The sequence below is a fragment of the Cetorhinus maximus genome, chromosome 2 (assembly GCF_964194155.1).
Source record: "Cetorhinus maximus chromosome 2, sCetMax3.hap1.1, whole genome shotgun sequence".
Classification (NCBI taxonomy): domain Eukaryota; kingdom Metazoa; phylum Chordata; class Chondrichthyes; order Lamniformes; family Cetorhinidae; genus Cetorhinus; species Cetorhinus maximus.
Genome location: NC_135880.1, coordinates 210,102,715 through 210,130,226, shown reverse-complemented (window position 1 = coordinate 210,130,226; position 27,512 = coordinate 210,102,715). Strand labels below are relative to the sequence as shown.

General features: G+C 39.0%; 1 protein-coding gene across 13 annotated transcripts in view; it reads right to left on the bottom strand.

Moving 5' to 3' along the window:
• LOC144669582 (neural cell adhesion molecule 1-like) overlaps positions 1-27,512 on the bottom strand; it is a 485,847-nt gene that overhangs the window by 72,790 nt on the left and 385,545 nt on the right. For 7 of the 13 annotated variants that reach the window (XM_078532174.1, XM_078532088.1, XM_078532100.1 and 4 more), the window contains one exon: positions 11,678-11,719. The exons of the other annotated variants lie outside the window; for them this stretch is intronic. In XM_078532174.1, coding sequence (XP_078388300.1) covers positions 11,678-11,719 — 42 coding nt within the window. The remainder of the gene's footprint in view (positions 1-11,677; positions 11,720-27,512) is intronic. 13 annotated transcript variants of the gene reach the window in all.

Here is a 27,512-nt window from a genome sequence, read left to right as displayed (position 1 = left end):
CTCTTGTAAGGAGACCAGTTATCAAGATCCTTGCAACAAAATTAAAATCAATCTATAAACAAGACCTTCAAAGTTTCATGCAAGAAATAGATTATAGTTTCATGTATTGTTTTTATGTATAAAGCAGCTCTAAATTTCTGCCTAATATTTGGTTTTCCAAGAACACAAATCAACTGCTCTCTAGTACGCAGATGTGGCCTCTTCCTTGGCATCTATTGAACCCCGCCTGCATTGATCACTAAGGGGCAAGGGGCATGGAACTGGTTGACAGATGACCCTCCTGTTCTTTGTACTCAAAGTAAAGCTCCTGTTTCTGTTAATACCTCATCACAGTTAGTTTATCAGCTGAAATATAGACATGAGAGAGATTGACATGGCCAGGATGCCAAAGGTTGATTCAACAACTTGCATTTATATATCTGCAGATAACAAAACAAGAGCTTTTCGCAAGAGGTATAATCAAAAATATGACACTGAGCCAAAAGAGGGGATATTGTCGGGGTGAGTGTGTTTTTCTTTAAGGAGGGTCTTAAAGGAGGACAAGTAGGTGGAGGGGTTCAGGGCATGGGCCTTGAGGGCATAGCAAGCAATGGGAAGGTGAAGGGAGGGGAGAATGCATAAGTCGCTAGAGTCAGTGGAACAGGGTTCTAGAGGCAGGAGGGATATGGATTCAATTCTAGTGCTGTAACATATGCTGAGAATTATACCCTCTTTCTATACAAGTGCTAGCCGTGGTTTTATTCACTGCCTCATGATATTAATAATAATGATATTACATAAATGTTATTTGTACAATCACTGTTTTCAATAAATGCGATTTGCAGGCTGTTATATAAAGAATGCGCAGGACACAGCAAAAAAATGCGACCATTTAAGAGTGCATTAAATAAAAAAAATGACTATAAGACTTCACTGAGTCTCCAGTATAAGAGTCACCACTAAACATTCACTCTGTTGTTAGTGTCTACCTTAAGTTAGACTATCAGGGAAATCATGCTTATAAAATATTATACTTTCATGAACAAATTCATTTGAAGCTATGAACACATATTGGTTACCTTATCAAAGAATAGTTTTGTAATTGAAATAAATAGCGTTATGCTGTAACTTAACAGGTTAGTGACATTCCAAAAGGAAGAAACAGAAAAACAGTTGCTCCTTGTGAAGGCTGATTCCAAATGGTACGACAATTCTACACAATCCAATCACTTAAGTGTAGGTTTACTCCTTTTCTGGGCAAAATAAAGAAGTTAAAGAAGAAAGAAGCACCAACACAAATCATGCTCGGTCATGCAACAACTTTCCAGACATCATATTGCCAAAGATTATGTAACTACATGATTTTCTGGCTCTAAATGAAGAAAAAGACTCAGTTAGCATGCATGTGACAGTCCCATTTACACCAAGTGCCTTCTCATATTCACCAATAGCTCTTTGCTTACTGCAGAGATTTTGAACAAATAATCTTGGCTTATAGGCATTCTGCTGGTTTTACCAAATCCCATTCTCTGGCCAAAGAAATACATCTGATTGTACTGGGGCAGGTCTAATTCATTATTCTATAGAATGAGAAAGGGATATTTTACCCATTGGAACATCCAATTTCTCTCAGGTAGCAGCATTTAATTTGGTACCAAGTCACATTAAAGCATCATGACACCTGTAATGAAGTTTAAAAGTCACTCTTTCCACAGGTCACAGGCCTGAAATATTAAATCTGCTCTCCCTCCGCAGATGCTGCCAGACCTGTTGAGTATTTCCAGCCCTTTCTGTTTTATTTCAGAGTTCCAGCATTTGGATCCTTTCCATCCTGCCTTGTGTCAAACACACTGAGTGTAAATGGTACAAAAATATTCAAAGACAATGCCTACATGAAAAAAAAAATGTTGCGTAATGTTTGCTGAGTGTAAGGAAACTATTCAGTTGCAACTGATTTAATGCAAAAGGAAGCGAAAGACACACAGGTGAAAAACCCATGGCAAAACCAGCCTGCATCCACTACACAAATGGCATGCATGGAGGGGTGGGGGGGTGGGGGACGAAATACAAATCTCAGCCTCTTATTATCCTTCTGGATGTCGCCCAATAGGCTTCAAGAGGGGAATAAAACTACTTGCATACATGCAATAATGCTTGTGAATTACAAGTGTTAGTCTTGATCTGTGCTCTAACCTGCCTAGATGCTTCCCTCTTAAAAACCAAAAAAAGAAGATTAAGAAGCAAAAACTAATGGAATACTCTAACAAAGTTAATGACAGTAAAAGAATTACATTGAGGATACAATCAGAATGATTATTTTTTTTATATTTTGCGGGGAAGCAAGGCAGAAAAAAAATAATCTTTGCTTGTTCAATATTTGTAGAGCTTAAGGCAGGTGTTTGTGTTAGTAATATTAATAGCGCACACATTTTAACCCTGTATACTTGGCACCAGCACACAGCTTCATTTTGTTTTTTTTTGTTAAAATTAAAACACAGGATCAACAATTTAGGATTACAATTTGCTTGAAATGACAACAAGACTGTAATTTATTTTTTGTGCAAACACAAAGCAGTCAGCAGGGCAGAAATCTCACTAGGGATCAATTAATTATTTGTATTTATTAAAGCTAACTACATAAAAAAAACCATAGTTTCTCCTAACATTTAGCTTCAGAAGATGTCAACGTTTTAGAGCCAACATAACACTAAATTTAATATGACATTAAGTTCATGTTAATGATGACCTTGATTTTTGAATTTTTTCAAAAAAATCTTTGCTTAAAATGGCAGGGAGATTGAAATTTATTTTACGTCTCCTAATATGATCTTTACTATTTAATCACTTCTTCATTTTTACTCTGCATTATAAAACAAAATCTATTTTCAATACTGAAATCTGCACAAGTGGGTGAACAAATAACTCAGAAAATGAAAATCAGCATTGAAGTTAATTGTTGGAAAACAACATCAGATATCTAAATCTACTTTAGCATTTCAAGGTAAGGTAGATAATAAAATAAAGTCGATAACTGCATAGTGGCTGTGTTATTGTACGTGATTTTTAGAGAATTTTTATACATTAAATATAATTCAACTGTTTAAGAGGGGATTATTTTTAATAAGACTGGCAAAAAAATGTTAGTCTTTGATTGATCACTGCAAATCAGTCCCAGGAAATTCTTGTCTGTGAGTAAATCAGTTTGTAAATTATCAGTTTGTGATACGACACTGAAAAAAATACTAATATTACAACACTATAAGCCACGCAAATATTAGACAGATCTATAACTAGAATATTAACTGTGAATGAAAGTAAACACAAGGACAATGTAATAGTGTTACATTTTTCTCTCTGTTGAAGGCACTGAGTCCTCTCTGGGATACAGTTTTTCATTTGAGAGTTTTTATATCGAGTGTCAGTGAAGTATTTGATAGGGCTGAGGGAAGGGGAAGGCATCAAAATCAAGCCTGATTCTGTCCTTATCTGATGTTCACACACTTCTAACTTCTACATACTTCTAAAAAAGCTCGCTGCATAATGGTCGAAATGTTCTCACTAATCCGGGAGTAGAGATCACATGAAAGGATTTTACACCACCAAGGCTGAGATTAGGCAAGACATCAGAGGCCAGACCAAATCCAAGTCTCTGCAAGTGTATGTGGTTCGGCTACTGGTCAAATCCACTAAGCCTTTGGTGGACACAAATTCAATTTTGAATAGATACAAAAACTTCTAAACTACTTTAAACACTTCTACTTGCCTTGTTACACTTTGTTCACCACACCCCCAATCACTCCTACTATCTCTCCATTCAAGGTCTTTATATTTTTAGTTATTTACTTATAATCAATTTTATTTATTTAAAATGTTCTGTTCACTTTGTTTTTCTATTTAAAAAGTTTTCATTGCTTCTTCTGTTCCTCTGCTCTAACAATCTATTTTGGAGGTAGGCACAACTTGGGAAATAGGTGCAATTTTATTAGTTAAAAGCCAGCTTGTTTTGAACCAAGCAAGTGGCAGATAACGAAAGACTAACACAGTCACATTACAGATGCAACCAGATTAATTCTTGTTGCATCAAACAGGAAGCTGCTGCTGAAGCACATACATGTGTGGCGGCAGCTCAGACAAAAAAACTGGCCCATGGCGTGTTAACAGTTAAACTCTATGAATTGAATGGCAGATTAAATAAACTAATGGTTTAATTTCTTACTAAGATAAAAGCTATTGTTTAATATCCTTACAGATTAAGGGAGGTTGGAGCTTGATTGAATATTTTTACGTTTTGGTTTTAATCCTTCTTCCATTGTGTTTGACACCTTGGCACTTTTTTTTAAAAAACAGATTGGTTCTGCAACATCTTACTAAATGCATAATTACGTATTTTATCAGACAATTATAAAATTTCTGTAAAGCTCAACTATATTGAACCCTTTTAAGAAACTTGTTCAGTGTGTTCAATTTATTCAACCAATCAGAACAAAGATTTTACCTTCTGTTCACCAGCGTGGACGACATCATCAGCACCATGCAAGCCACATGACAAAGTCACATGATACGCACGTACATGATTGGTTGAAAGGAAAGTGGAGGAGAGCACATGAAAAATACAAAATTAAAGCTGATGTAAACATGGGTAGGAATAGAGTTACAGACTGAATAAACCAAAATCAAACCAAAAAACATTAAAATACAAATGGGACGTTGGGATTTTTAAATAAAACTCTCTGGAAGCAACACAGATCAGCAGTATTTCCTCTGGCTGTAATTGTAAATGAGAATGTTTAGTTGTTAACAATTTTTTAAAAATTGCAAAGCATTTTGTTATAGAAATGCAATTAGTATCAGGCAAAGCTTGATCATTCTCCTTAGTAAAACTGATCAAAATGGAATACCAGTTTTTTCCAGGAAGGACCTGTCTGTGCTCTCCCCACACAATCGTAATTCAGAGGAAACTCTGCAGGTTTACAAACAGTAACACTTCTTTTCACAAGCAAAAGCAGACTTCGATCACATGTTGTGAATTTCATCATCCGCAAAGCTCACAACAATGTCTGAATTTAATATTTTTCAGCACCAGCAATTTCCATTTGATTCAGGAAAATTACAAATGGAAAATGTATGTTAAGACATCAATTTTATTCCATTATATAATGTGATGCTAGGGCAATGATTCAGCAATTTTGTGGTATGAATGCGAAATGATGTGAAAAAGGTTTTAAAAAACTTGTAATGAGAGTTTTGCTGCTGTCTGGAACATCTGATCTACAAACAATATAGGGCATTATAGGGCACATAATAGCCGACAGGTAGAAGCCCTTGCTATTCTCGAGTCCTGCAGATATATACCCCGCAGAAGTATTTTGAGGGAATAATGGATCATTTTCTGAAATTGAGCGGAATCATTGAACATATATATTTGGTTAAGACAGGTTAAGAGGAGATAAAAAAAAATTATGTTGACTCCAGCGCTGCTTTCAAGAGCTTCGCTTTTTAAGAACCTAAACAATTGATCAATGGTTTTCTGAATGTTTTTTCAGTTTGTAATAAGTGGCATCCAAGCACATTTTGCTGCAGTAAAATAAAGGTACATACATATTCTGCTATGCTGAAATAAAAATGCTATTAGTGCTACATTAAAATAAAGATTGCATTGATATTCTTCTATCTCGAAATAAAATATTAGTGCTGTATTAAAATAAAAGTTGTGTTGATATCTTCTATCTTGAAATAAAAATGGTATTAATGCTGCATTATAAAAGTTGGATTAATATTTTCTTCACTGAAAGAAAGGTGGTGTTAATATTGCTGCTCTGAAATAGAAAGTAGATTAATGTTTGTTGCATTAAATTTCAAGTCATATCCGCACTGTGAAAAAAAGTCATGTTTTGTAGTAAATTAAGTTCCCTTTATTTTCCAAAGCCTTTGAAAATGCTTTACAAAAGCTAAGCATCTCATAAGTGTTTTTCCATTCAATTATCTTTGGAGTTAATTCCATCTTCCATATTTAAGTCGGTTCCAGTTAATAAGCAAAATAAATCCTTAATAGTCATTTAGAATGATGACTTTTTCCTTGATTGCAAAAAGGACTTTTTAAAAAAAATCAATTTTTTTGAGTATTGAATCTTATGTGGAGTAAGGTTAACGGCTGTAATACAGTTCCTTACACTATAATAGTGTTTATAGGCTTCCTGTAAGTGATGAATGACTGTTCATTCTGGTGCCACAGGTAGCAAATCTACATGGCTTTTCTCACTCCCCTCCTTAAGGCATGACTGCTTATTAAAAGAGCATTTTAACAGGTACCTGGGGCCTACACCCAATTCACAGGAGAGAATGATACCACAACTAATCCAAGGTAGTTCTTTACATCTTAAATCATACACATAAGAAATAGGAGTACACTATTCAGCCCCTCAAGCCTACCCTGCTATTCTATAAGATCATGGCTGGCCTGCTCTGCCATTCAATAAGATCATGGCTGATCTGCCCCAGGCCTCAACTCCTCTTTCGTGGCAGCTCCTCATAGCCCTCAACTCCCTGATATTTCAAAAATTTATCTATCTCCTCTAAATACTTTCAGTGATCTAGCCTCCACAACTCTCTGGGGTAGAGAATTCCAGACATTCGCTACCTTCAGAGAAGAAATTCCTTCACATCTCAGTTTTAAATGAGTGTCCCCTTATTCTGTAACTATTTCCCCTAGTTCGAGATTCCCCCACTAGTGGAAACATCTTCTCAATATCAACCCTGTCAAGCCCCCTCAGACTCTTGTACGTTTCAATAACCACAACCCTCATTCTTCTAAACTCCAATGAATAAAGGCCTAACCTGTTTAGCTGTTCTTCATAAGTCAACCCCTTCTTCTCAGGAATCAGCCTGGCAAATCACTTTTGGAACTGCCTCCAATGCCAGTATATCCTTTCTTAAATATGGGGGCCAAAACTGTACACGGTACTCCAAGTGCAGCCTCACCAACGCCCCATACAGTTGTAACAAGACTTCCCTATTTTTAAACTCCAACCTCTTACCAATACAGGCCAAAATCCATTTGCCTTCTTAATTACTAGCTGCACCTGCATGTTAACTTTTTGTGTTTCATGCACAAAAACACCCAGATCACTCTGTGCTGCACTCTTGCGGAGTTTCTCTCCATCTAAATAATAGTCTGCCTTTTGATTCTTCCTACCAATATGCATGACATCACACTTTCCTACATTAAACTCTATCTCAATCAAATTATCTACATCTCCTTGCAGATTCCTTGTGTCTTCATCACAACATGCCCTCCCACTTATTTTTGTATCACCACCAAATTTGGATACATTACACTCTGCCCTCTCCTCCTAGTCATTAATGTAGATGGTAAATAATTGTGACCCTAGGACTGATCATTCTGGCACTCCACTAGTTATGTATTTCCAACCTGAAAAAGACCCATTAATCCCGACACTGTCTTCTGTGAAATAAAGTCATGTTTTGTAGTTAATTAAATTCCCTTTATTTTCCAAAGGCTTTGAAAATGCTTTACAAAAGTTAAGCCTTTCATGAGTGTTTTTTCCATTCAATTATCTTTGGAGTTAATTCCATCTTCCATATTTAAGTCAGTTAACCAATCCTCAATCCATTACCCCCAATGCCATGAGCACCTATCTTGTGCAATACACTTTAATGTGGCACCTTATCGAATGCCTTCTGGAAATCCAAATACACTATATCTACCACTTCCCTTTATTAACTCTGCTTGTTATATCCTCAAAGAACTCCAGCAAATTTGTCAAACATGATTTCCCTTTCACAAAACCATGTTGACTGTTTGATTGTGTTAAGCTTTTCGAAATGTCCTATTTCTTTCTTAAAATTGGACTCCTAGCATTTTCCCAATGACAGATGTTAGGCTGGCTAGTCCATAGCTTCCTACTTTTTGACTCCCTCCCTTCTTGAATGGGCACATCATATTAGCGGTTTTCTAATCCGTTGGGACCCTCCTGGAATCCAGTGAGTTCTGGAATATTTTGACCAATGCCTCCTTTATCTTTACAGTCACTCCCTTTAAAACCCTTGGATGCAGGCCATCAGGTCCTGGTGACTCGTCTGCCTTTAGTCCCACTAATTTGTCAAATACATACATACACCTACATCATCAGCAGGAATTGCTGACCAGGAGTGGGATATCTAGAAAAACATATCTCTCTAATCTAGAGGCACCCAAGGCTTCTTGTAATACTCCTACTACAACTTATGCTAAGGTCAGTTAACTCAGCATTGGCTACTGATCAAACTAGTGACCTTCCCAGTCTATATTGTTCAGCTACTCATTGAATAAACTTGCTCAGCCTTTGAAGGGGCAGATCATGTCAAATCTGAGATGTTTTCTCAGGTGAAATAAATGTAAATTTAGAATTATTTTCTTAGTAGAGCCCTTATCTCTGCTCCCTTAAGTCCAAGGAATGTAGACTTCTAACAGATGTACCAGACAATTGGGTCTGCCATTCACTGACAGATCTGGGTGGCTAAAAGTACTATAAGGTCTGGCTCCCCCAGCATTAGATTGCTAGTCCAACATCCAGTATTGGGTGAGCAGAAATTTCCTCCAATTAAATGTTGGGAAAACTGAAGCCATTGTGTTTGGTTCCTGCTGCCAACTCCATCCCTTTCCCTGGTAAACTGCCTGTAGCTGAATCAGACTGCTTGTAAATTCTGTGTCACATTTGACCATGATGAACTTTCTACCACATATCTGTGTTGTGAATAAGATTGCCTACTTCCACCTCTGTAACATCGCCCAAAGGCATTAGCAAACCTAAATCTAATGCAGAGACATGGGGCTGGACTTTAAAGCCCGAGGTGGGCAGTAAGAGTTGAGGAAAATTCCTGGCTTGGCCCACCCAACACGGGATAAAGTTCCTGCAAAGGCAGAATTTTCATTGCCGGGGGACAGGCGTGGGCTGCAGTCCGGTCAGCTGACCCAGGAAAAGGATCGGGCGAAGCCACAAGGGCAGCCGGGTTTAAAAGGCCCGCCTCGGTGCTGTGGGACTTCATCACAGCTAAAATAAAAACAGAAAGGCGCTCCTGCACTCACCCCCTCCATGTCCCATCATGCGCCCCTCCACCCATCCCCTATGGCCCCTATGACAAGCTATAGCACTTCCATACCCATTAACCCACTGTACACTGTATAGAAGCAATGAACCCTATAGTGGCAGTAGGTTGTGTAAAAACAGCTTTTTAAAAATTCATTGATAACTTTCCGCTTTCTTAAAAAAAACTGCTTTTTACTACAGCCCAATAAAAGTGCCAATCGTCCAGACCCTTTAAAATATCAGTTCATAGATATTTATGTATACGATATTTAAGTATAGGATATTTTATATCCTATATTTATATATAGGATTTTTTTTTCTATATAGGATATTTTAGAAGGGGGTAAAAACTATTTACAACACACATTGTTGTATCATACCACTCAACTGCCTTTAACAGAAACCTTTTATTTTCCACTAATAACATTTTTTTATAGCATGGCCGCCAATATTTGTGTGACATGTCTAGCGTTATGGGATGAAAAACAAGTTTTCCTTGGGGTATCAGACACACATTGAACAAGATCCACAAATCCTAAGAGTAAAAGATGTAACTGCTGCATCCAATTTAGCTTTATATTAGTAATCTCACGCTTTTTTTGCTCGCTTTGCTTCAACGACATTACACAAACACACAATGCACAAAATGAAAAAAACAAAACTGTCTCTTAATAAAGCAAAGCTTGTGTAGTTAACACTTTTGTTAAAATTCAGTCAAGGACTAATATTCTAATGCAGGCAGATGTTGAACATAATTGTGGCAGATACCCAAGTATTTATCACTCACTATGAATTAGAAACTAATATAAAATATCAGGTCACCACAGGGCATGTAGCAGAGCAGCAGCATGCTAGGCTTCTAGTGCTAGTACTTCACTCCAACAGGATTATTGTTGACTTCTCCAAAAGAATTATAAATTGGATTATAAATTGAACCACTATATAAACTGCCTGCCTATTTATACAGAGAGGAAAGTTGTCCCTATCTATACAGGACACAATAATAAGCATGAATATACAACTTATAAATCAGATTTTACAGCATCTTTCACACAGATGATTTAAGACACCAAAAGGCGGCAATACTATAGATGCACAGATGTTAGTGGGACAAATATTGTATCGCTGTAGTTCTCTCTTTAGACAAGGCAGAGCTGCAAAATGTTGCTCATTCTTGTTTTTAATTTACTCTGGAAACACTATCTGAAACCTGCTAATCACATGTCTATTTTATTACCACCAAATTAAAGAGAAAGATTTCTTCCATTACTCTGATTATGAATTGTGTTCAGGTCTAGGAGGCTGATCTGAAATAACTTATGTTCAAATTATACCACCTGAAATTACGTAGCTTATAGTAGATAGCTACACATTTGAAACTAGCATGGTAGAGGTTAGGTAATGCTGATTTTAACACGCATTTTCTTTATTTCCGAAAATTCAAATTTCCTTTCGCAAACAAAGTGACGAAAATTATTTCTTACTTTTTGAAAGGTAAGATTTTCAGGCACCATAATGGAAAATATTAAAATAAAGAGCTTGCAAACAAGCAAGTAACTACGTTATCTGTTAACATCCTTCACTGCTTATGAAGTTCATAATTCTGATGTGGAAATCTAAATCAACAAGAAAACATTAACAAAATGGGTCTCTATTTTCCTTAGGATCTTTTTCAAAAATTGCACTTTTTTCCTAAACAGAAGCTGGGAGTAGTTGGGAGTCTCTAAACAAAAACGGTTATAGATTGGCAGCTGCCTATAAATTTTCAGCTCCAAATCAGATAAAATCAACCTTTTAAAAAAAAAGGTTTATAATTTCAGCACAATTACTGTCCAAAATATTACTACTGCAAGGCGATGTGATGCATATAATGCACTGAATTGTTGAAATAAACAATTCTAAATAATCTATTCAAAGTTCGGAAATGTTAGCTGCTGCAACTACACATTCATGTTCAGTCTAAGTTTACATGCACCAAACCAAGATTACAGTAAAAACCGGGCAACCGTCATTCTGCAGCCAGGCTGTGAATGCTAATTATTGACTTATTTCTTCAGGAAGGAATAAGAACGGGTCTCCATGGCAACACAAAGCAGGGTTAACAAAACGTGAACAAAAATGTGAGCACACCTCTAAAGTATTAAACTATTCTCAAATGAAACAATATTCAGTAAGTATTATTTCCAATTCAATTAAGATATGCTGGTTAGTAAACTGTGCATACCTAAACTAGAAATGGCGTGGATATAGCGGACTATAAGTAAAGCGTGTGCAAATTAAATGCCACCCTCTTCACAGCTGAAACTAAAAACATGCCAATGGAAATTTTTCAGGATTAGCCTTCCAGTTCAAAATTATACGTTTCAAAGGACAAAGTTTAATAGTCTAAGCATGAAACTCATGGCATCAAATTTTAAAGCTCTTACTTCCTATTACAAAAAAACACTTTCTTAGCTGTGAAATAAATATTGCAGTGACTGATATTTGTAGATTTACAGCCTAACCTTTAGCAGTGTTTGGACAAATCTGCAATTAAACACACAATTGGTAATAGCTACTGAGGGGAGAATATCACAGCTGGGAAAAACAGAGCTGCATGCAAAAATACTCACTAGCTGAATCAATTGATGGAAAAGAAGATGGAGACAGAGTAGCTAGAAAAAGGAAAGGCAATGAGAAGTGAATTAATGATAATGATTTCAATTCTCAAATGATGCATGAAACCCTAACATGGGCAGTGATGTACATGACAGGAATCAAAAGCAGCAGTATCATCCGATATTTAAAGCATGCACTTCAAGAAAATGCCAGGTAATTGGCTGAAGATTTCAAAAGCAATTGGCAAATAAAGAAGCATATAAGGTGTGACATTAAAAAAATTATATTGATGTATTGGCATGAACACCAAATCTAGGTGAAAAGTTAGCGGGACATATAAAGGTTGGATTTTTCAGTCCAGCACAACCCTGCTTCTTGGGATAGATTTGCAGGTGGGGTTGCCGGGGGTGGGGGGTGGGGGGGGGGGGGGGGGGGGGGGGGTGGGAAGGCCTTATAATTGGGCGTCATATCATGGGTGCTGATTCTGGCATTTACCTTCCTGCCCTGCTGTAATTTTACCAGCCGGTGGGGGTGGAGAGAGAGTCGAGAGGCACAACCAATTGAGGTCCTTAAGTGAACAATTAACGCAGGGGGTTGTGGGCTAGGTCTACATGAGCCAAGTGATGAGTTGTATCCATTTCGGTCAAGCTGTCATTATAACAGAGTTAAGATCACTTGGTTATACATAGTTGATATTATGCACGGATCAACAACTCTGCAATCAGTAAGTCATTTTCTTCTGGATTCATTTGTTTCCAGTTGGTGGGATGCAAGGGTGTAATGGTATTGTCACTGGACTAGTACGCCAGATATCCGGGTTCAAATCCCACCACGGCAGATGCTGAAATTTGAGTTCAATAAAAAAAAATCTGGAATTAGAAGTCTAATGATGACCATGAAAGCATTGTCGATTGTCATAAAAACCCATCTGGTTCACTAATGTTCTTTAGGGAAGGAAATCTGCAGTCCTTACCCGGTCTGGCCTACATGTGTCTCCAGGCCCACAGTAATGTGGCTGACTCTTAAAAATGTCTAGCAAGACACTCAGTCCTCAAGGGCAATTAGGGATGGGCAATAAATGCTGGCCCAGCCAGTGATGCCCACATCCCATGAACAAAATAACTGTGCTGGAAACAGCAACTGGGGAAAAACTTCTCTGCTTATTAGGAAAAAAAAAAGCAAAAAAATATTACTTTTAAATTGGCGAGATTTAGATCAAGTAGCAAACTGTACATTCAATAAAGTGTTATAGTCACCATTTATAAAACCTTAGAATCAGCATCAAGTTCCCTTATCTAAAACAGTGCCTTGCTCAACCCTGAGCTTGCACACTATACAAACTGATTAAATATTTTATCTTTAATTATAATCAGCACATTGAAATTTACTTCTAGGTTCTGAACTTGAACACATTTTCTGCTCCATTTCAAATAATTCAAATGAAGCATTTTTATGAGTAGATATGATGCACAGATATATAAACACATCTAAATTTTATTGCCTGAAGCTCAGTCTGTACATTTGTAAAGCATGCAAATTACCAGTGATATTAATTTTGCTTTTGTTTTCCTGATAAAACCCTGCAGCAAAGAATAAAAATCTGTTCATTTGCTTCAAATTTAATTTGTTGTTACTGCAATTTCCTCTTCAATTAAAATACTAGATAAACTCAATTTGCATTCACGTTTCGATTAGGCCACAATAATATTCCACTCACTCTCTTCTACACTTGCATTTCCTCGAGTTAGCTAGGTTTGCAATTGCATTTATATCATTATTTACAACATGTGAAACAATGTGCTTAAATTAAGGGATCTAACAAAGTATTAAATGGCTGTAATAATGGAACTTAACCGTCCTCAGAAAATGAGCCTTATTACCAAAAGAACAAGCGAGAAACTAGTCAGTCTGCAAACCAAACAAGAAGAAACAGCAGTGACAAAGGCAGCAACATCCATGCCTTAAAGCCGGAGACTGCAACACCATAAGACTTCCCAGCCTGTTCCTTTCCAAGTCCGCCAGTACAGGCTTGACCTCCTGCTAAGAAGGCTATAAATAACTAACTTCACGGCCTGTGCGTGCACGTGCCAAGACAGTGACTTAGCATTGGACTTTCTGGATGAATGCGTGAATAAATAATCCTCTTTATTTAAACCCACAAAAGCTTGCTGCTGGTTATTCAAATTGCCCACACATTCAAAAGGTTAATCTTCCTCTTCAACGGCATATCGACAGGGAGAGTTACGGGCAGTAAAAGAAGGGGATTGTGGTTTCAGTTCTCTCTCATCCCTGTCCATAACAATTCAAAGGACAAAAGAAGCATGATAATCATATATTATTTTCTTCATGATAATTGAACACTGGAATAATGCCATTGATGATAACAATGCCATGTCTGATAACAATGCCAGACAAAAATGAAAATCTGGATAATCAATTTGCAGGGTTTTTTTTATAATCTGGATATAGAAAGTTCAAGTTCCAGTAATTAGATTCCTCTGAATAACTGATGCAATGCAAATGCTTATAGAACCAATTACCCTACCATCAGTAAATTTTATTTTGATATTTCAATTCGACACAATGGTCCCTGATTTCTTTGGGACCTGAGGCTAATCCAGAGTAAAGTGAAGACTGGCTGGAGTGAAAAATCAAGTGGAAGCCAGAAACGGCAGATATCTTCCACATCGTGACCAATATTGAAACGAGATCGGAGCTAGCTTCAGATGAATGTCAGGGTTCACCTTAAAAATAAAGCTTCAACTAATTTTAAAAAGTCAACTATTAAGCTGGCAGTTACAATAAAATAATTCTTTAACTTCAAGTCAAAACAAAACTTGTCTTTTACGTTTACCAGAGGGCATGAGCACAGTAAAGGATTTTTGGTCACAATAAAATGCCATTTGGCCCAATAAGCTTGCCATGTTGACTAGATAAACCCAGCAATTACCTTCTCACTACAGAACTCAATCTTTCAAGAAAAATAAATTTAGTAGTCACTTGAATCCATGGAGACAGAAAATATGGCCATAAATCCATCAAGTTATGCTTAGTTTGACTCATGATTATGCTTGTTCAAAAGATATAGCAACAATTGAGACAGCAGAATATATCAGATCTGAAGCAATATAAGCATTTGCAGTGCAAACAACTGTAATTTCTCCCCTTAGTTGTTAGATATTCTTTGTGACCATAAATTGATAGATTGTGAATGACATCAACAGATGCTTGATAAGAGTTTTTATGGTCAGTAGAATCACCTATTACATTGTCCCATGTTGAATATAAATTGTATATGCTGTGTGATTGTGTCATTTGAGGAGCAAGATGTATTTTCCTGTTCTACGCTTTGTGTTTTCTCAGTCTTCAAAAGACTTATTGTGTTAGCTTTCCTTCTGGCTTTCTTGTACATGCCTTGAGGTCTTGCATTTTGTCACAGGTATCACAAAAACACACAAGGGAATGCAAGTCTCTTTTATGCATGTAAACAATCTCTCCTAAGAAATAAGCTATTGCAGTTAATAAGAGCTTCAGGTAGCAGAGAAGAATTGGTGTCAGGTGAATAATACTGCTCAGTATCTGGTCTAAAGCCCTTTCAAATGCTGCAATCTACAAAACTGTATTGGACACTTAGGAACTACTTTGCAAAGCTTCGAAGGTGATTATCTACTTCATTACGTGCCAAAAGCAATTCTATCATAAACTGTCTAAGATATAAAGAGGAGGTGATTTTCTCACCTGAGAAACAGCAAAAGCTAGTGACTGAAAACAGGCAATAGGCTGCTTAATGATTTAACTGCCATTACAAAGACATGGTTACAGGGTGACTGAATATTCAAGGGTATTCATCAACTAGGAAGGATAGGCAAAAAAGAAAAAGGTGGGAAAATGCTGTTAATAAGGGATGGGATCAGTACATTAGTGCGAGAGGATCTTAGATTGAAGGGTCAACATGTAGAATCAGTTTGGGTGGAACTAAGAAACAGCAAGGGACAGCAAACACTGGTGGGAGTTGCTTATAGGCCACCAAACTGTAGTTAACTTTGGCCACAGTATAAATCAGGAAATTAGGACTGCATGTAACATGGGTGATACAGTAATAATGGGCGATTTCAATTTACTATAGACTGAGTACACCTAATTAGCACTAATGCTGTAGAGCATGGATTACTGGAGTGTATGCAAAATGGGTTTCTGGAGCAGTACATTGAAGAACCAACTAGAGACCGGGCTATTTCATATTCTAAGAAGATATGAGGGGCAAGTTAGCTATGTTGGATTGGGAAACTACAGTAAAAAATATCTGATGGTAGACAGGCAATTTAAAGAAGTATTATATGGTCTATAACAAATATACAATCCTCTAAGACACAAAAACCCATAGGAAATGTGAATCTGGAAAACGAAAGAAGTTAAAGATTGCAGATCATAGGAAGTGGTTTATAAGGTTGTCAGCCCAAGGATTAGGATAAATTTAGAATCCAGAAAAGGAGGACCGAGAAACTGTCAAAGAAACGGAGAAGAGAATATGAGTGCGAGGTGGTGAGAAACATACAGGTGGACTGTAAAACCTTCTTTAGGTATGAGAAAAGAAAAAGACCAGCAAGGGCAAATGTGGAGACAGGAGAATTTATGATGGAGAATAGAGAAGCGGTGGAGAAACTAAACAATAGCAGTGCCTGACTTTATAGGGCTGAATTTTCGGGTCGGCGAGCGGGAGTGCGCCTGCCAAACTATCAAAGGCCTATTAAGGCCTGTTAAAAACTAATTTAAATAGTTAAATGAGCTGCCCATCCAATCTTAAGGTTGGCAGGCAGGCGAAGAGCCCAGGCGGCTTTCGCATTTTTCATGGAACCTCATCCACGGGCGGGATGAGGCTTCCTGAAGTTTTTAATGATAAACTTTATTTAATTTATAATGTTCCTTGACATGTCCGAGGGGACATGTCTTAAAATATTTTCTTTCCTTTATTTAGTTTTTAAAACATTTAACTAATCTCCCAGAGGCACATTTGTGCCTCAGAGATTTCTGCGCTCTTTCGCGTGCATGCCCCAACTCAGGGAACCCACCGCCCCCCCCCACCCCCGCACAGGGAGCGCTCAGCGCTTATGGGCAGGCCGTAATTGGCCCGCCCATGTAAAATGGCGGCACGGACCCAATCGGGGGGGGGCTGATCGGGTTCGCGCCCGCTCCAGCCTGTCCCCGCACAACACCCCCGATGGAAAAATTCTGCCCATGGGGTAAGATACAGGAAGTCTCCCAAAAATACTAGGGAATCAAAGTGCTAGTGAAAAGGAGGAACTGAAAAAAATTAATATTAGTAAAGAGGTGGCACTTGAAAAATTAATTAGACCTGATGAACTACATCCCAGAGTCTTCAAAGGGGCGGCTGTGGAAATAATGGATTCCTTGGTGATTAACTTGAAAAATTCTATAGATTCTGGGAAGGTTCCTGCAGACTGGAAAGTATCAAATGTAACCTCACTATTAAGGAGGGACGGAGAAGGAAAACAGAGAACTACAGAACTATTAGCTTGTACCCGCTGTTCTGCAACTCCAACCCCCGTGGGGGGCCGTCACATCGGCTCGCAGGTCTGGCCATTCCACCGATCTCGCACCTCTTTCCTCTCACTCCCGATTAAAGCCTTCCACTGTCCACCAAAACCCCAACTGTGTGTTGTGCTCCCTTTCCACATCACGCACTGCCACCGGTGGCTCTGGAAAGGAATTGAGCCGAGCCCTTTTCCTCCCTGATCGCCGACAAGGTTAGAATCCATTATAAAGGATGTGATAACTAGACACTTGGAAAATAATGAAATGATTGGGCAGAGTCAACATGGATTTATGAAAGGGAAATCATGTTTGACAAGCCTGTTGGAGTTTTTTTTGAAGAAGTTACTGGTAGCATAGATAAAGGAGAGCCAGTGGATATGGCGCATTTGAATTTTCAGAAGGCTTTTGATAAGGTCCCACGTCGGAGGTTACTTAAAAAAATTCGACCACATGGGACTGGGGGTAATATACTGGTATGGATTGGGAATTGGTTAACAAACAGAAAACAGAGACTAGGAATAAACAGGTCATTCTCAGGATGGCAGGCTGTCACTAGTAGGGTATCACAAGGATCAGTGCTGGGGCCACAGCTGTTCAGAGTCTATTTAAGTGATTTGAATGTGGGGGCCAAATGTAATATTTCCAAATTTGCTGATGACAAAACTAGGTGGGAACATAAGCTGCGAGGAGGATGTAGGGAGGCTTCAAAGGTACTAGGGCAGGCTAAGTGAATGGGCAAGGACATGGCAGATGGAATATAATGTGAATAAGTGTGAAATTATCCATTTTGGTATATTAAGAAAAAACAGAAAGGCAGAGTACTTCTTAAATGATGAGAGGTCGAGAAGTGCTGATGTCCAAAGGGACCCGGGTGTCCATGTTTATGAGTCACTAAAAGCTAACGTGCAGGTGCAGCGAGCAATTAGGAAGGCAAATGGTATGCTGGCCTTCATCGCAAGGTGATTAAAGCACAGGAGTAAAGATGTCTTGCTGCAATTATATAGAGTCTTAGTGAGGCCGCACCAGGAATGTTGTGTACAGTTTTGGTCTTCTTATCTAAGGAAGGGCATACTTGCCATAGAGGGAGTGCTACAGGGGTTCACCAGACTATTCCCTGGGATGGTGGGATTGTATTATGAGGAGAGAGTGAGGAAGATGGGCCTGTATTCGCTAGAGTTTAAGAATGAGAGGCGATCTCATTGAAACTTACAAAATTCTTACAGGACGTGACAGGGTAGATGTAGATAGGATGTCATTCTCCCCCCGCCCCGGCTGGTGAGTCTAGAACCAGAGGGCACAGACTCAGGATAAGGGGCAGGCCATTTAAGACCAAGATGAAGAGGAATTTCTTCACTCAGAGGATGGTGAATCTTTGGAATTCTCTACCCCAGAGGCTGTGGAAGCTTAATCATTCAGCACGTTAAAGATAGAAATTGATAGGTTTCTGGATGCTAATGACATCAAGGGCTGGGGTTTTCTGTGGCTACCGATGCCAGGCGTGTTTAGTGGCATGAGCGGACAATATGGTGCGAAGGCCAAAAACTGGTTTCATGATGTCATGAAACCAGTTTGCGATCGTCCACTCCGCCCACCATCGGACGTCGGGAACCTCATTGCAACACATCAATATAAAGCTAGGCCGTCGGACTCATCCCTCCCCACCCCCCACCCCCCCCACCCCCACCCCCCCACCCCACATCAGCGGGAAAGCACGCCGACGTATTTCACAACAGCACATAAGCGACGTGCACTTGGCGGGCTGCACTTCGCCCGGGACTTCCAGGTTTGTTTGCCTACTTTGCTTTAGTCCGCACTCAGTCATCAACGCCAGGATTCACAGACAACACCACATCACTTTTAGGGGGGCTCACGAGGAGGTCTCTACCAGCCCGATCAGCCATATGTGGGCGGCTTATCAATTGTAGCAGGGCAAGGTCTTGCTTGGGGACGGGGGAGGAGTGGCCTCAGGGAAGGGAAGCGGCTGCAGGACAAGAGCTGTACAGGGGAAGGAGGGTATCCCAGGGTATGGTGTGGGGGCACATGTTGATCTGTGCAAGTGGCCTCAAGATAGTGAGGGCTGAGGAGGCAGTCTCCAGAGGAGAGGAGGCCAGATGGACATGTGAGGGTGTGTGAGAGAGAATGGGTTCAAAAATAAAGTTTTTAGTTAACTTTTATTTGCTTTAGGAAACCTCATTCCACTTGTGGGTGAGGTTTCTGAAAAAATGTAAAGGCCGCTTGGCCTTTTCGCCTGCTCGTCTAACGTAAGGTTGGACGGGCAGCATTAATTTGTTTTTAATTAGCTTGTTAATGGCCTTAATAGGCCTTTCAATTATCGGCGGGCGCCAAAATATCACACAAGTGCGTAATGACGTCGGGAAGCGCGCCCGACATCATCGCGTGTCACATTATGCTCGGTCGTCGGGCACGCACCCGCACCCGCACGCCGAATGTGAAATTCTGCCCCAAGATCCGACAGAGTGTAGAATCGTGGTTATAATTTTGAGGTACAACTGGGTAGAATGAGTGCATGCTCAGCCTATTCGTTCTAGCTGATCAGCAAGTCTAACCAGTTGTCCTTCAAAAGACTGTTTGGAGGTCACTCAAAAAAAGGGCCTAGGAAGCTTCCAATTATCTTCTTCTAAATCATGGGCCCAGGGTGAGCAGGATTGCCCTTTGAGTTCTCCCAAAATACGCCCTATCAAGGCTCCCTTAAGATTACCTCTCTACTACAACCTTGATCTGCCAGCCAGCCCTGCATGGTCGGTTCCCCTCTTTCCAGTACCGGTATGCTGCAGCGTACTGGTTACATGTTAATGAGTCTTTTTCTGCTGGAGAGGGACTTCAAATACCAGCAGAATCCAATAGAGCTTTCCTCATTAGTACCAAGTATTATAAAATTTACCACGTATGCCGAGTTTCTTTATCGCAATTAGTTTCAGTCTTTACTGACAGCAAATATCACAAGAACAGACCTGGAAAATGAGAATCCATTATTCAACCACTCAATTGTAAGTGGAAGGGGTATTACATGAAGAAGAAATTAAGACAGTCATTACATATGAAACATTATATAAACTGAAGCAATTAAGTGAAACAACACCAGACATCTGCTTGGTTCCATCTGCTTCTCCAAAGCTAACAGTTGCAAGTGAATATATATATACATTCTGCTGCTAATGGAGAACTTGAACTCAAAACCTAGAATGAGTGGCATTTGATCAGTATCATCCTGTTGGATCAAAGATTGACAGAACTATTTGCCATTTCATTGCATTGATAGCCACACAAGCTATTGATACAATGACTGTAATTGTATATTTTCCCCATTCATACTTATGTAAATAAAAAGCAAAACAATAGTTCCCTAGGTGTGAGTTCCAAGCTGTTTAATTAAATGATGGGGTTCAATGGTATTTGCTGTGTGTTATCCATTGCTATACTTATATATTTTAATAGGTTTTGTGTCTTTCTTGCTATGTAGAAATGCTTCACAGATGGTTATATCCAATACTGAATCATAACATTGCTTCACTTATATGGCACTTTCAAAACATATTTGCTTTTTATTTATCTTCTGAAAGTGGCAGGTTTCCACTATAGATGCTACTGTGATGCTACCCAAATGTATGTGTCAACCACTTGAGATGCTGGTCTCCAGGCATTGAGGATTAAAACTGCAGTTACCTGCTGAGGTGGAGGCAGCAAAATAACATGCCTGCTACTAGGCTGAGTGGTTAAGGCTCCCTTCATACAGGTGACAAACCTGTTTAACTACAAATATACAGAGCTTTCCCAGCTATTCTGGATCGTTTACAGACTGCTTTCAGCCTTACTTGGTATTTTTTCTTATTCATTCATGGGATATGGGCATCGCTGGCTAGGCCAGAATTTATTGCCCATCCTTAATTGCCTTTAAAAGGCAACCACATTGCTATGGGTCTGGAGTCATGTGTGGTCCAGGCCAGGTAAGGACAACAGATTTCCTTCCCTAAAGGGCATTAGTGAACCAGATGGGTTTTTACAACAATTGACAATGGTTTCATGGTCATCATTAGGCTTTAAATTCCAGACTTTTTATCGAATTCACATTCCACCATCTGCCGTGGTGGAATTCAAATCCGGAGCATTACCCTGGGTCTCTGGATTACAGGTCCAGTGACAATACCACTACGCCATCGCCTCCCCTTTTTTGGAAGAGGGTCGAAATACCTTGGGAACAAATACACTCATATCCTTGCACGAATGGGAAATCAGGCACTTTACATAGTACTTAGAGCTTTACAAGGACATTTGTCCCTATTCCCAGCATCCAAATATAGCTGCATCTATCAGACCCATTATTTTGCTATCTGTTGCAAATGATTTGTGACTTATACTTGAACAGCCTCTACAGATATCAATTTAATTTCCCTCCATCAATAACATCACAGATGGGGCACAAAGAACAGGTTCTCTGTTCTGCCCTCTTCAGACAATGACTCATTCAGGTTACCACAGCTACTTTGAATTATGCAGTCATTAGAGCAGCATTTACTAAAATCTGGTTTCTAGAACAAATAAATTAGCAACTAATTGGCAGATGGATCAGACTGTACAGCCTTAACACATCAAGCTACTCTGGCATCCTGCAAATGCAAACATTAAACAAAATACCTGCAATGTTTCTTGTAAGATGTATATAAAGTTGTGTAAGTGTTCTGATAATTTGTGGAACATTGAAATGGCTTTTAATTTGACATTCAAGTGGTCAGATTATCACATATGAAGAAATGCTATTATATTACTTAATGCATGATCAGTTGTGCATTACTGGATATAACAGTGGGGAGGATTATAGACAGTTTTGGTCTGTAAAGAAGGCACCATGATTAAACTGATCTGCCAAAAGGTTCCCAAGAACTAGTCAATCAAATTCAGCACCTCCAGCAGTTAGTTGAATTATGCTAAAATACAGTGGCTTGAAAGATGCCACATTCTAGCATATAACGTAATAGTCATAGAATGGTTACAGGAGGCCATTTGGCCTGTCGTTTCTGAGCTGACCCCCTGAAGGAGCAATTCACTTAGTGGCACTCCCCTGCCTTTTTCTGTAGCCCTGCAAATTTTTATTGTTCAGATAATGATTCAATTTCCTCTTGAATGCCTCAATTGATCCTACCTCTACCACACTTGGACAGCACATTCCAGATCCTAATGACTCGCTCTCTGAAAAAGCTTTTCCTCGTGTTGCCATTGTTTCTTTTGCCACTTACCTTAAACTTGTGCCCTCCAGCATCCTTGATCCTTCCACTAATAGGAACAATTTCTCATTTTCTACTCTGTCCAGACCCATTATGAATTTGAATACCTTCTCAACCTTCTCTTCTCCAAGGAGAACAGTCCAAATTACTCATGTAACTGAAGCTTTTCATCCCTGGAACCACTGGATCTTTTCTGCACCCTCTCTAATGCTTTCACATACCTCAGTCTAGAATGACTATTAGTGACGTTAGTGGAGAAATGCTTTAAGCATGTAACATTTGACTGTTATTTTAATGTAGGTGTAAATCTGAGAATTAAATTTGGCTGTGTCATGTTGAAGACATGATCATTACTTCGTCAAGCGTCCCCAACCTTACTGAAAGGGTCAAACTATATAACCATTCACCATAACCCCTTCTTCTCCTTCCTATAAAGAAATGCAGGTCTAGAACAAACCGAGGGCCTGTCCCCCTCCCACAGTGAAATTCTGGTCCTGGGAGAGTGAAGAAGAAATATTCCTATGGAGAATTTAGCCGCCTCCTCCAATTTGTTCACCCTATCACCTCTCTCCATCTTCCCCAACCTCTCCCTCTCTCCCACCATCTCCTCCCTCGCTCAATCATCTCTCCAATCACTCCTTTTCCCCTGGTCCTCTAATCCCGCTTGACCTACATACTGGACTGCATCCTGGTCTCCCAATGGCAGGGAGGATCGACTGGTTTATACAAAGCTTTGAGAGCATCCATCAGGATTTGCATCCTACACCTTATAGAGAGCACCAACAAATCATAACTGAATTTTTTCTTCAAAAAAAATACACAGCACAAAAAAAATTCTGTTTTGTTCTGACCTTGAGATAAGCTAGAAAGCAGTCAAGCAGCTGCCAATCTAGACAAGCTTTCAGCATCAATAATTAGTAGCTATAGGACTTTGCAATCTTTTTAGCTTACTTCCCAAAAGGGAGTTCCCAGGCAGTAGCTATAAAGGCAAAGCCCAAGTTAGCAACTAAATACTATAATTCTGCAGACCCCAGACTCCCTGAGAACAATAAGAATCAGTCAGCAAACATGGGTAATCAAAATAGCTAGATTCACATTAGAGTTACAACAGTAGTGCTGATATCTGACTTTATTGATTCAGCTTTCCTTAAATGTCCTAACCTTGCTGGTACTTATGCTGCTTGATGGCTCAAATAGCATTCTACTCTTTGCATCTTAGTCAAATGTACTGCAGACAAAATGGAAGAAAACATTTAATTAAAGCCTTCAATTCTTTCTAGACTCACTATTATTTAAAAGTTGACTGGCATTTTGTGATGACAAGGGCAGATTAAACCTAATAGGACAAGGATCAGCATTTCAATTAAAAAGAATGTAACTTATTCTATCACTGGGTGTGAAGCTCATGAAACCCATTGAACCAAAAGACATCTTGTGCTAATTTTCAGCTAAGCTTTCCTCCCCACAATCATCAGCATCAGGCTCACTACAAACCGCTGAAAATGATGTATTTAATTACCATCCCGGTGTTTACCAATGTAAATAAGGAAGATGATTTAAGAATGAAATGAACCAGGCACCACATAATTCTTATTAACCATAAATCAGTCTCTGTTGTCGAAGATGTTTATAATGTAATGAGATAGTAAATTACAATTCAATAGAAACCAAGAAATATTCACAACATGACTATCTTGGAAACATAACTCATTTACGCTGACAGATAAATGGACATTAGTGCCAATAATAGCATTTAACTATTCTAACACTGGCAGGACGTATGAATTGATATAGTTTCCAGTTGCTTCAAATCCATATTTTAATGGATTATACTGCAGCATGAAACTGCATCAAAATATTTAGCATTTGAACAGTGTGTTCCAACTTTCAATTACAGTTCTATAAATAAATAAAAAGTTACAAACTGCTGTTTTATAGTTTATGATACAAACATAAGGCCTTCAAAAGAATAACAAACAGACCTGGGTTTGTGTGTGATTGCCATGTTATTTGCACAGTTCTGGAAAGGTTTCATTTTAACATTTAGCAGGTAAAACATTTACTAGTCGCTATATAGTTTAGGTGCCAAAATAAGACTATCAAAATAAGGGTTGCAAAGAAAAATATTCTATTTTTAAATTATTATTCCCATCCAGTCCACAGTTCATGCCTGAGTTAGATATATATCCCTCTTCACCTTGGCTTCAGTGGTGGAAATGACTGATAACCATCAGACAGAAGTTAAAATCTCTAAAAAATATGGGCTTGCCCTTCAGCAGTACAACATATTGTGGGGGATAAATTTGGTTGCGTAGCTTCCAACAGTGCAATGCAGATCTATATCGATTCACCAGGACTGGCAATGAAGGCCGTGACCCGTGATGTTCTTCATTTACATTGTTGAAGAACGCCTTTTAGGCCATGCAAGTAGCAACTCGCAACACTGCTCCCCCCACCCAGGGAATCAATGTAAGTCTGCTTAACGTGAACAAATTTCTCCCCCTGTACCTGCAGTAGTTACATTAATGGTTTACCAACAGCAGTCAGCCCATTCTACTTGGCACACTGAAAATCAAGGCCAGAAGCGTCGAAGTAAGTTTAAATTCTGCCATTAAGAACATTCATCGCTACAAAACACTTCATGTCCTTTTTTAATGGCAAATTTATTGCACCTACTGGGGTAGAGTTTTCGTTAGGGTGTGCTGTTTTCACCGCAGCATTCCTGAAATTAGCGTAAGCCGCGCAAAATGTCATGGAATTATCTATGTAAAGTATCAATGCAAGTAGAGTTTCCACAATTTTTAAAAAGCACCGTGCTAGAAGCTATCCACAAAATTGGTCTCAACCCCAAGATGAGTTTCAGCTAATTGCGTTCAATTGTGGGCTCAAAAGATTATGCTGATTCTTTTGAGCAAGGGCACTAATAAGAATTTTTTTGAAGGCTTTTGAGCGCAACATTTGAGACACACACTACTGGGTCCAATATAACTAGCAAGTGGTCTGTATTTTTAAAGAAAAGTCATTTTCATAAATTTAAAATAGGGTTGCTCACAAGTGCTGGACTGACACTGATTAAATATGCTTTTTTTTGTGATAAATCCATTTTCAGCTGCATTAATCAAACTGGACTAGCCTTACCACCCTTAAATACAAGGAGCATATTTTAAAGCCTTTTTTAAAAATTAGATTTCAAAATGCTGCCCAATTTCACTGGTCCATAGTAAATTTTGTGTTCAGCAATAAAGAAATGAGTGAGTGGAAACTAGACTAAAAACGTTTCTCAAAATGGCACAATTTCCATTCCGATTGCCAATTATGTCCAAAAGTGGAAACTCTACCCCATTATCTTTTACCTAGGGTATGCACAAAGCCTTTACCAATCTATTTAAGCCTCCAATATCTACTTTCCATGATCAGTCATACAATAATATGGGCAATAAAAATGCTGGCCTAGCCAGTGATGCCCACATCCCATGAAGGAATAAAAGTAAGTAGAAGATAAGCCTTCAGGATACAAGTCACATAGAGACTATATTTTTTTCTACAATAGCAATTGCTTATTGGTCTTGCTGGAAACTGGCAGAGTCATCTCTCACTTTAGATAATAAATTCACAGTGTGACTTAAAATTCACCTACTGGCAGAGTGCAAAGTTATTATAGACTTTCTGTGGCAATTACCTATCGTCTTTCAAGGATGTAGAATGATCATTATGTACCCAGAGGAAAAACAACTCAACTTGAAATGTCAAATATTTATAGCATGAGGTAGAGGGAAAGGTGTATGTTTGCATTTATGGTTCTAAAAAGTAATCAGCTATTCTGTACTTATTTATTCCTATACACATGTTATGCCTCTGGTCAGATAATAAAAAAGCTGCTCGTGTGACATGCTCGGGTTAGGGCATAAAGGAAATTAAAGAGTAGAATGGAAGGTTTGCGTCAGTTTTGATAGGGAATGGTTGTAATTTTCCACCATTTTTATACCATAAATCTGCTAATCTTCAAAGGAATGTAATGACATACACACGCCTGTTTGAATGTTGTACTGCTTGCTCCTTTATACAGAACCATCCATTAACTGCTTATTGGTAACAAGACATTTCCCTCTAATTACTTTTACGATGCATTAGATCTGCTTTTTCACTGTGAAATTTTTGACACCTGTACAAGTGCAGGATAGATATTCATGATAGGAATGAGTTTAAACCCTAATTGAAGGCAATCATCAGTTCCCTGAGGTAGCTTACATAAGTAAGGTCATGCTAATTCATTGCGAGGTTTTATCTACCTTCCGAATCCCTATCAATATCTGCACTTGCGCTGCTCTAGTTACAAACATGCATGTTACATGGAAGTCAATCCAAATTTTTCTCCCACACATACTGATGATTCAGTTACTCCTACGTAATATTCAGTAAGATTACAGTAACTACCACTGCTCTCAGAATATTAAATAAATCAAGTATATCGAAACCACTGTCCTGTGTGCATAAATATTAATCTAAAATGCAATTCTTGCATTTGGTATCAATTCATATCGCTATATGCTAACCCATGGGCAAGGCTAAGTGTTGCATTCGTTTGATAAAGAAAATATTCTTATGGTTGCTGTGTTCAAGGCATTGCTTAGTTTGTCATGTGCTTCACTACATCCAAGCTCTTTACATTTTTATGTTCAGCTAGGCCATGTACTTACGCAAAATGAGTTCCCTATAAAGACATGGGGGGGGTAGTTTTTTTTAGGAATCTGTTCGTGGGTAAACTAAAATGATCAAGTACCCACCCGTTTTACTATCCACGGACTCTGACGTTAAAGTTAGGTTAGGGATAAGTTAAAGTTGCCCCCTCATGTTCCACTGCTACCCTACAGGAGCAGGCAGGTTCCCGATCGGCGCCCCCATTCGTGGGCGGGCCAGTTAAGGCCCACTCAGCGTGACGTTCGCTCGGAAGCGCTGTGTGCTCCCCGTGCGGGCCGGGAGGGGGGGGGGAATTCCCTGAACCGGGAGTGCGCTGTTTCACGCGTGTGTGAAAGAGCGCACAGATCTCCTTGAGGCA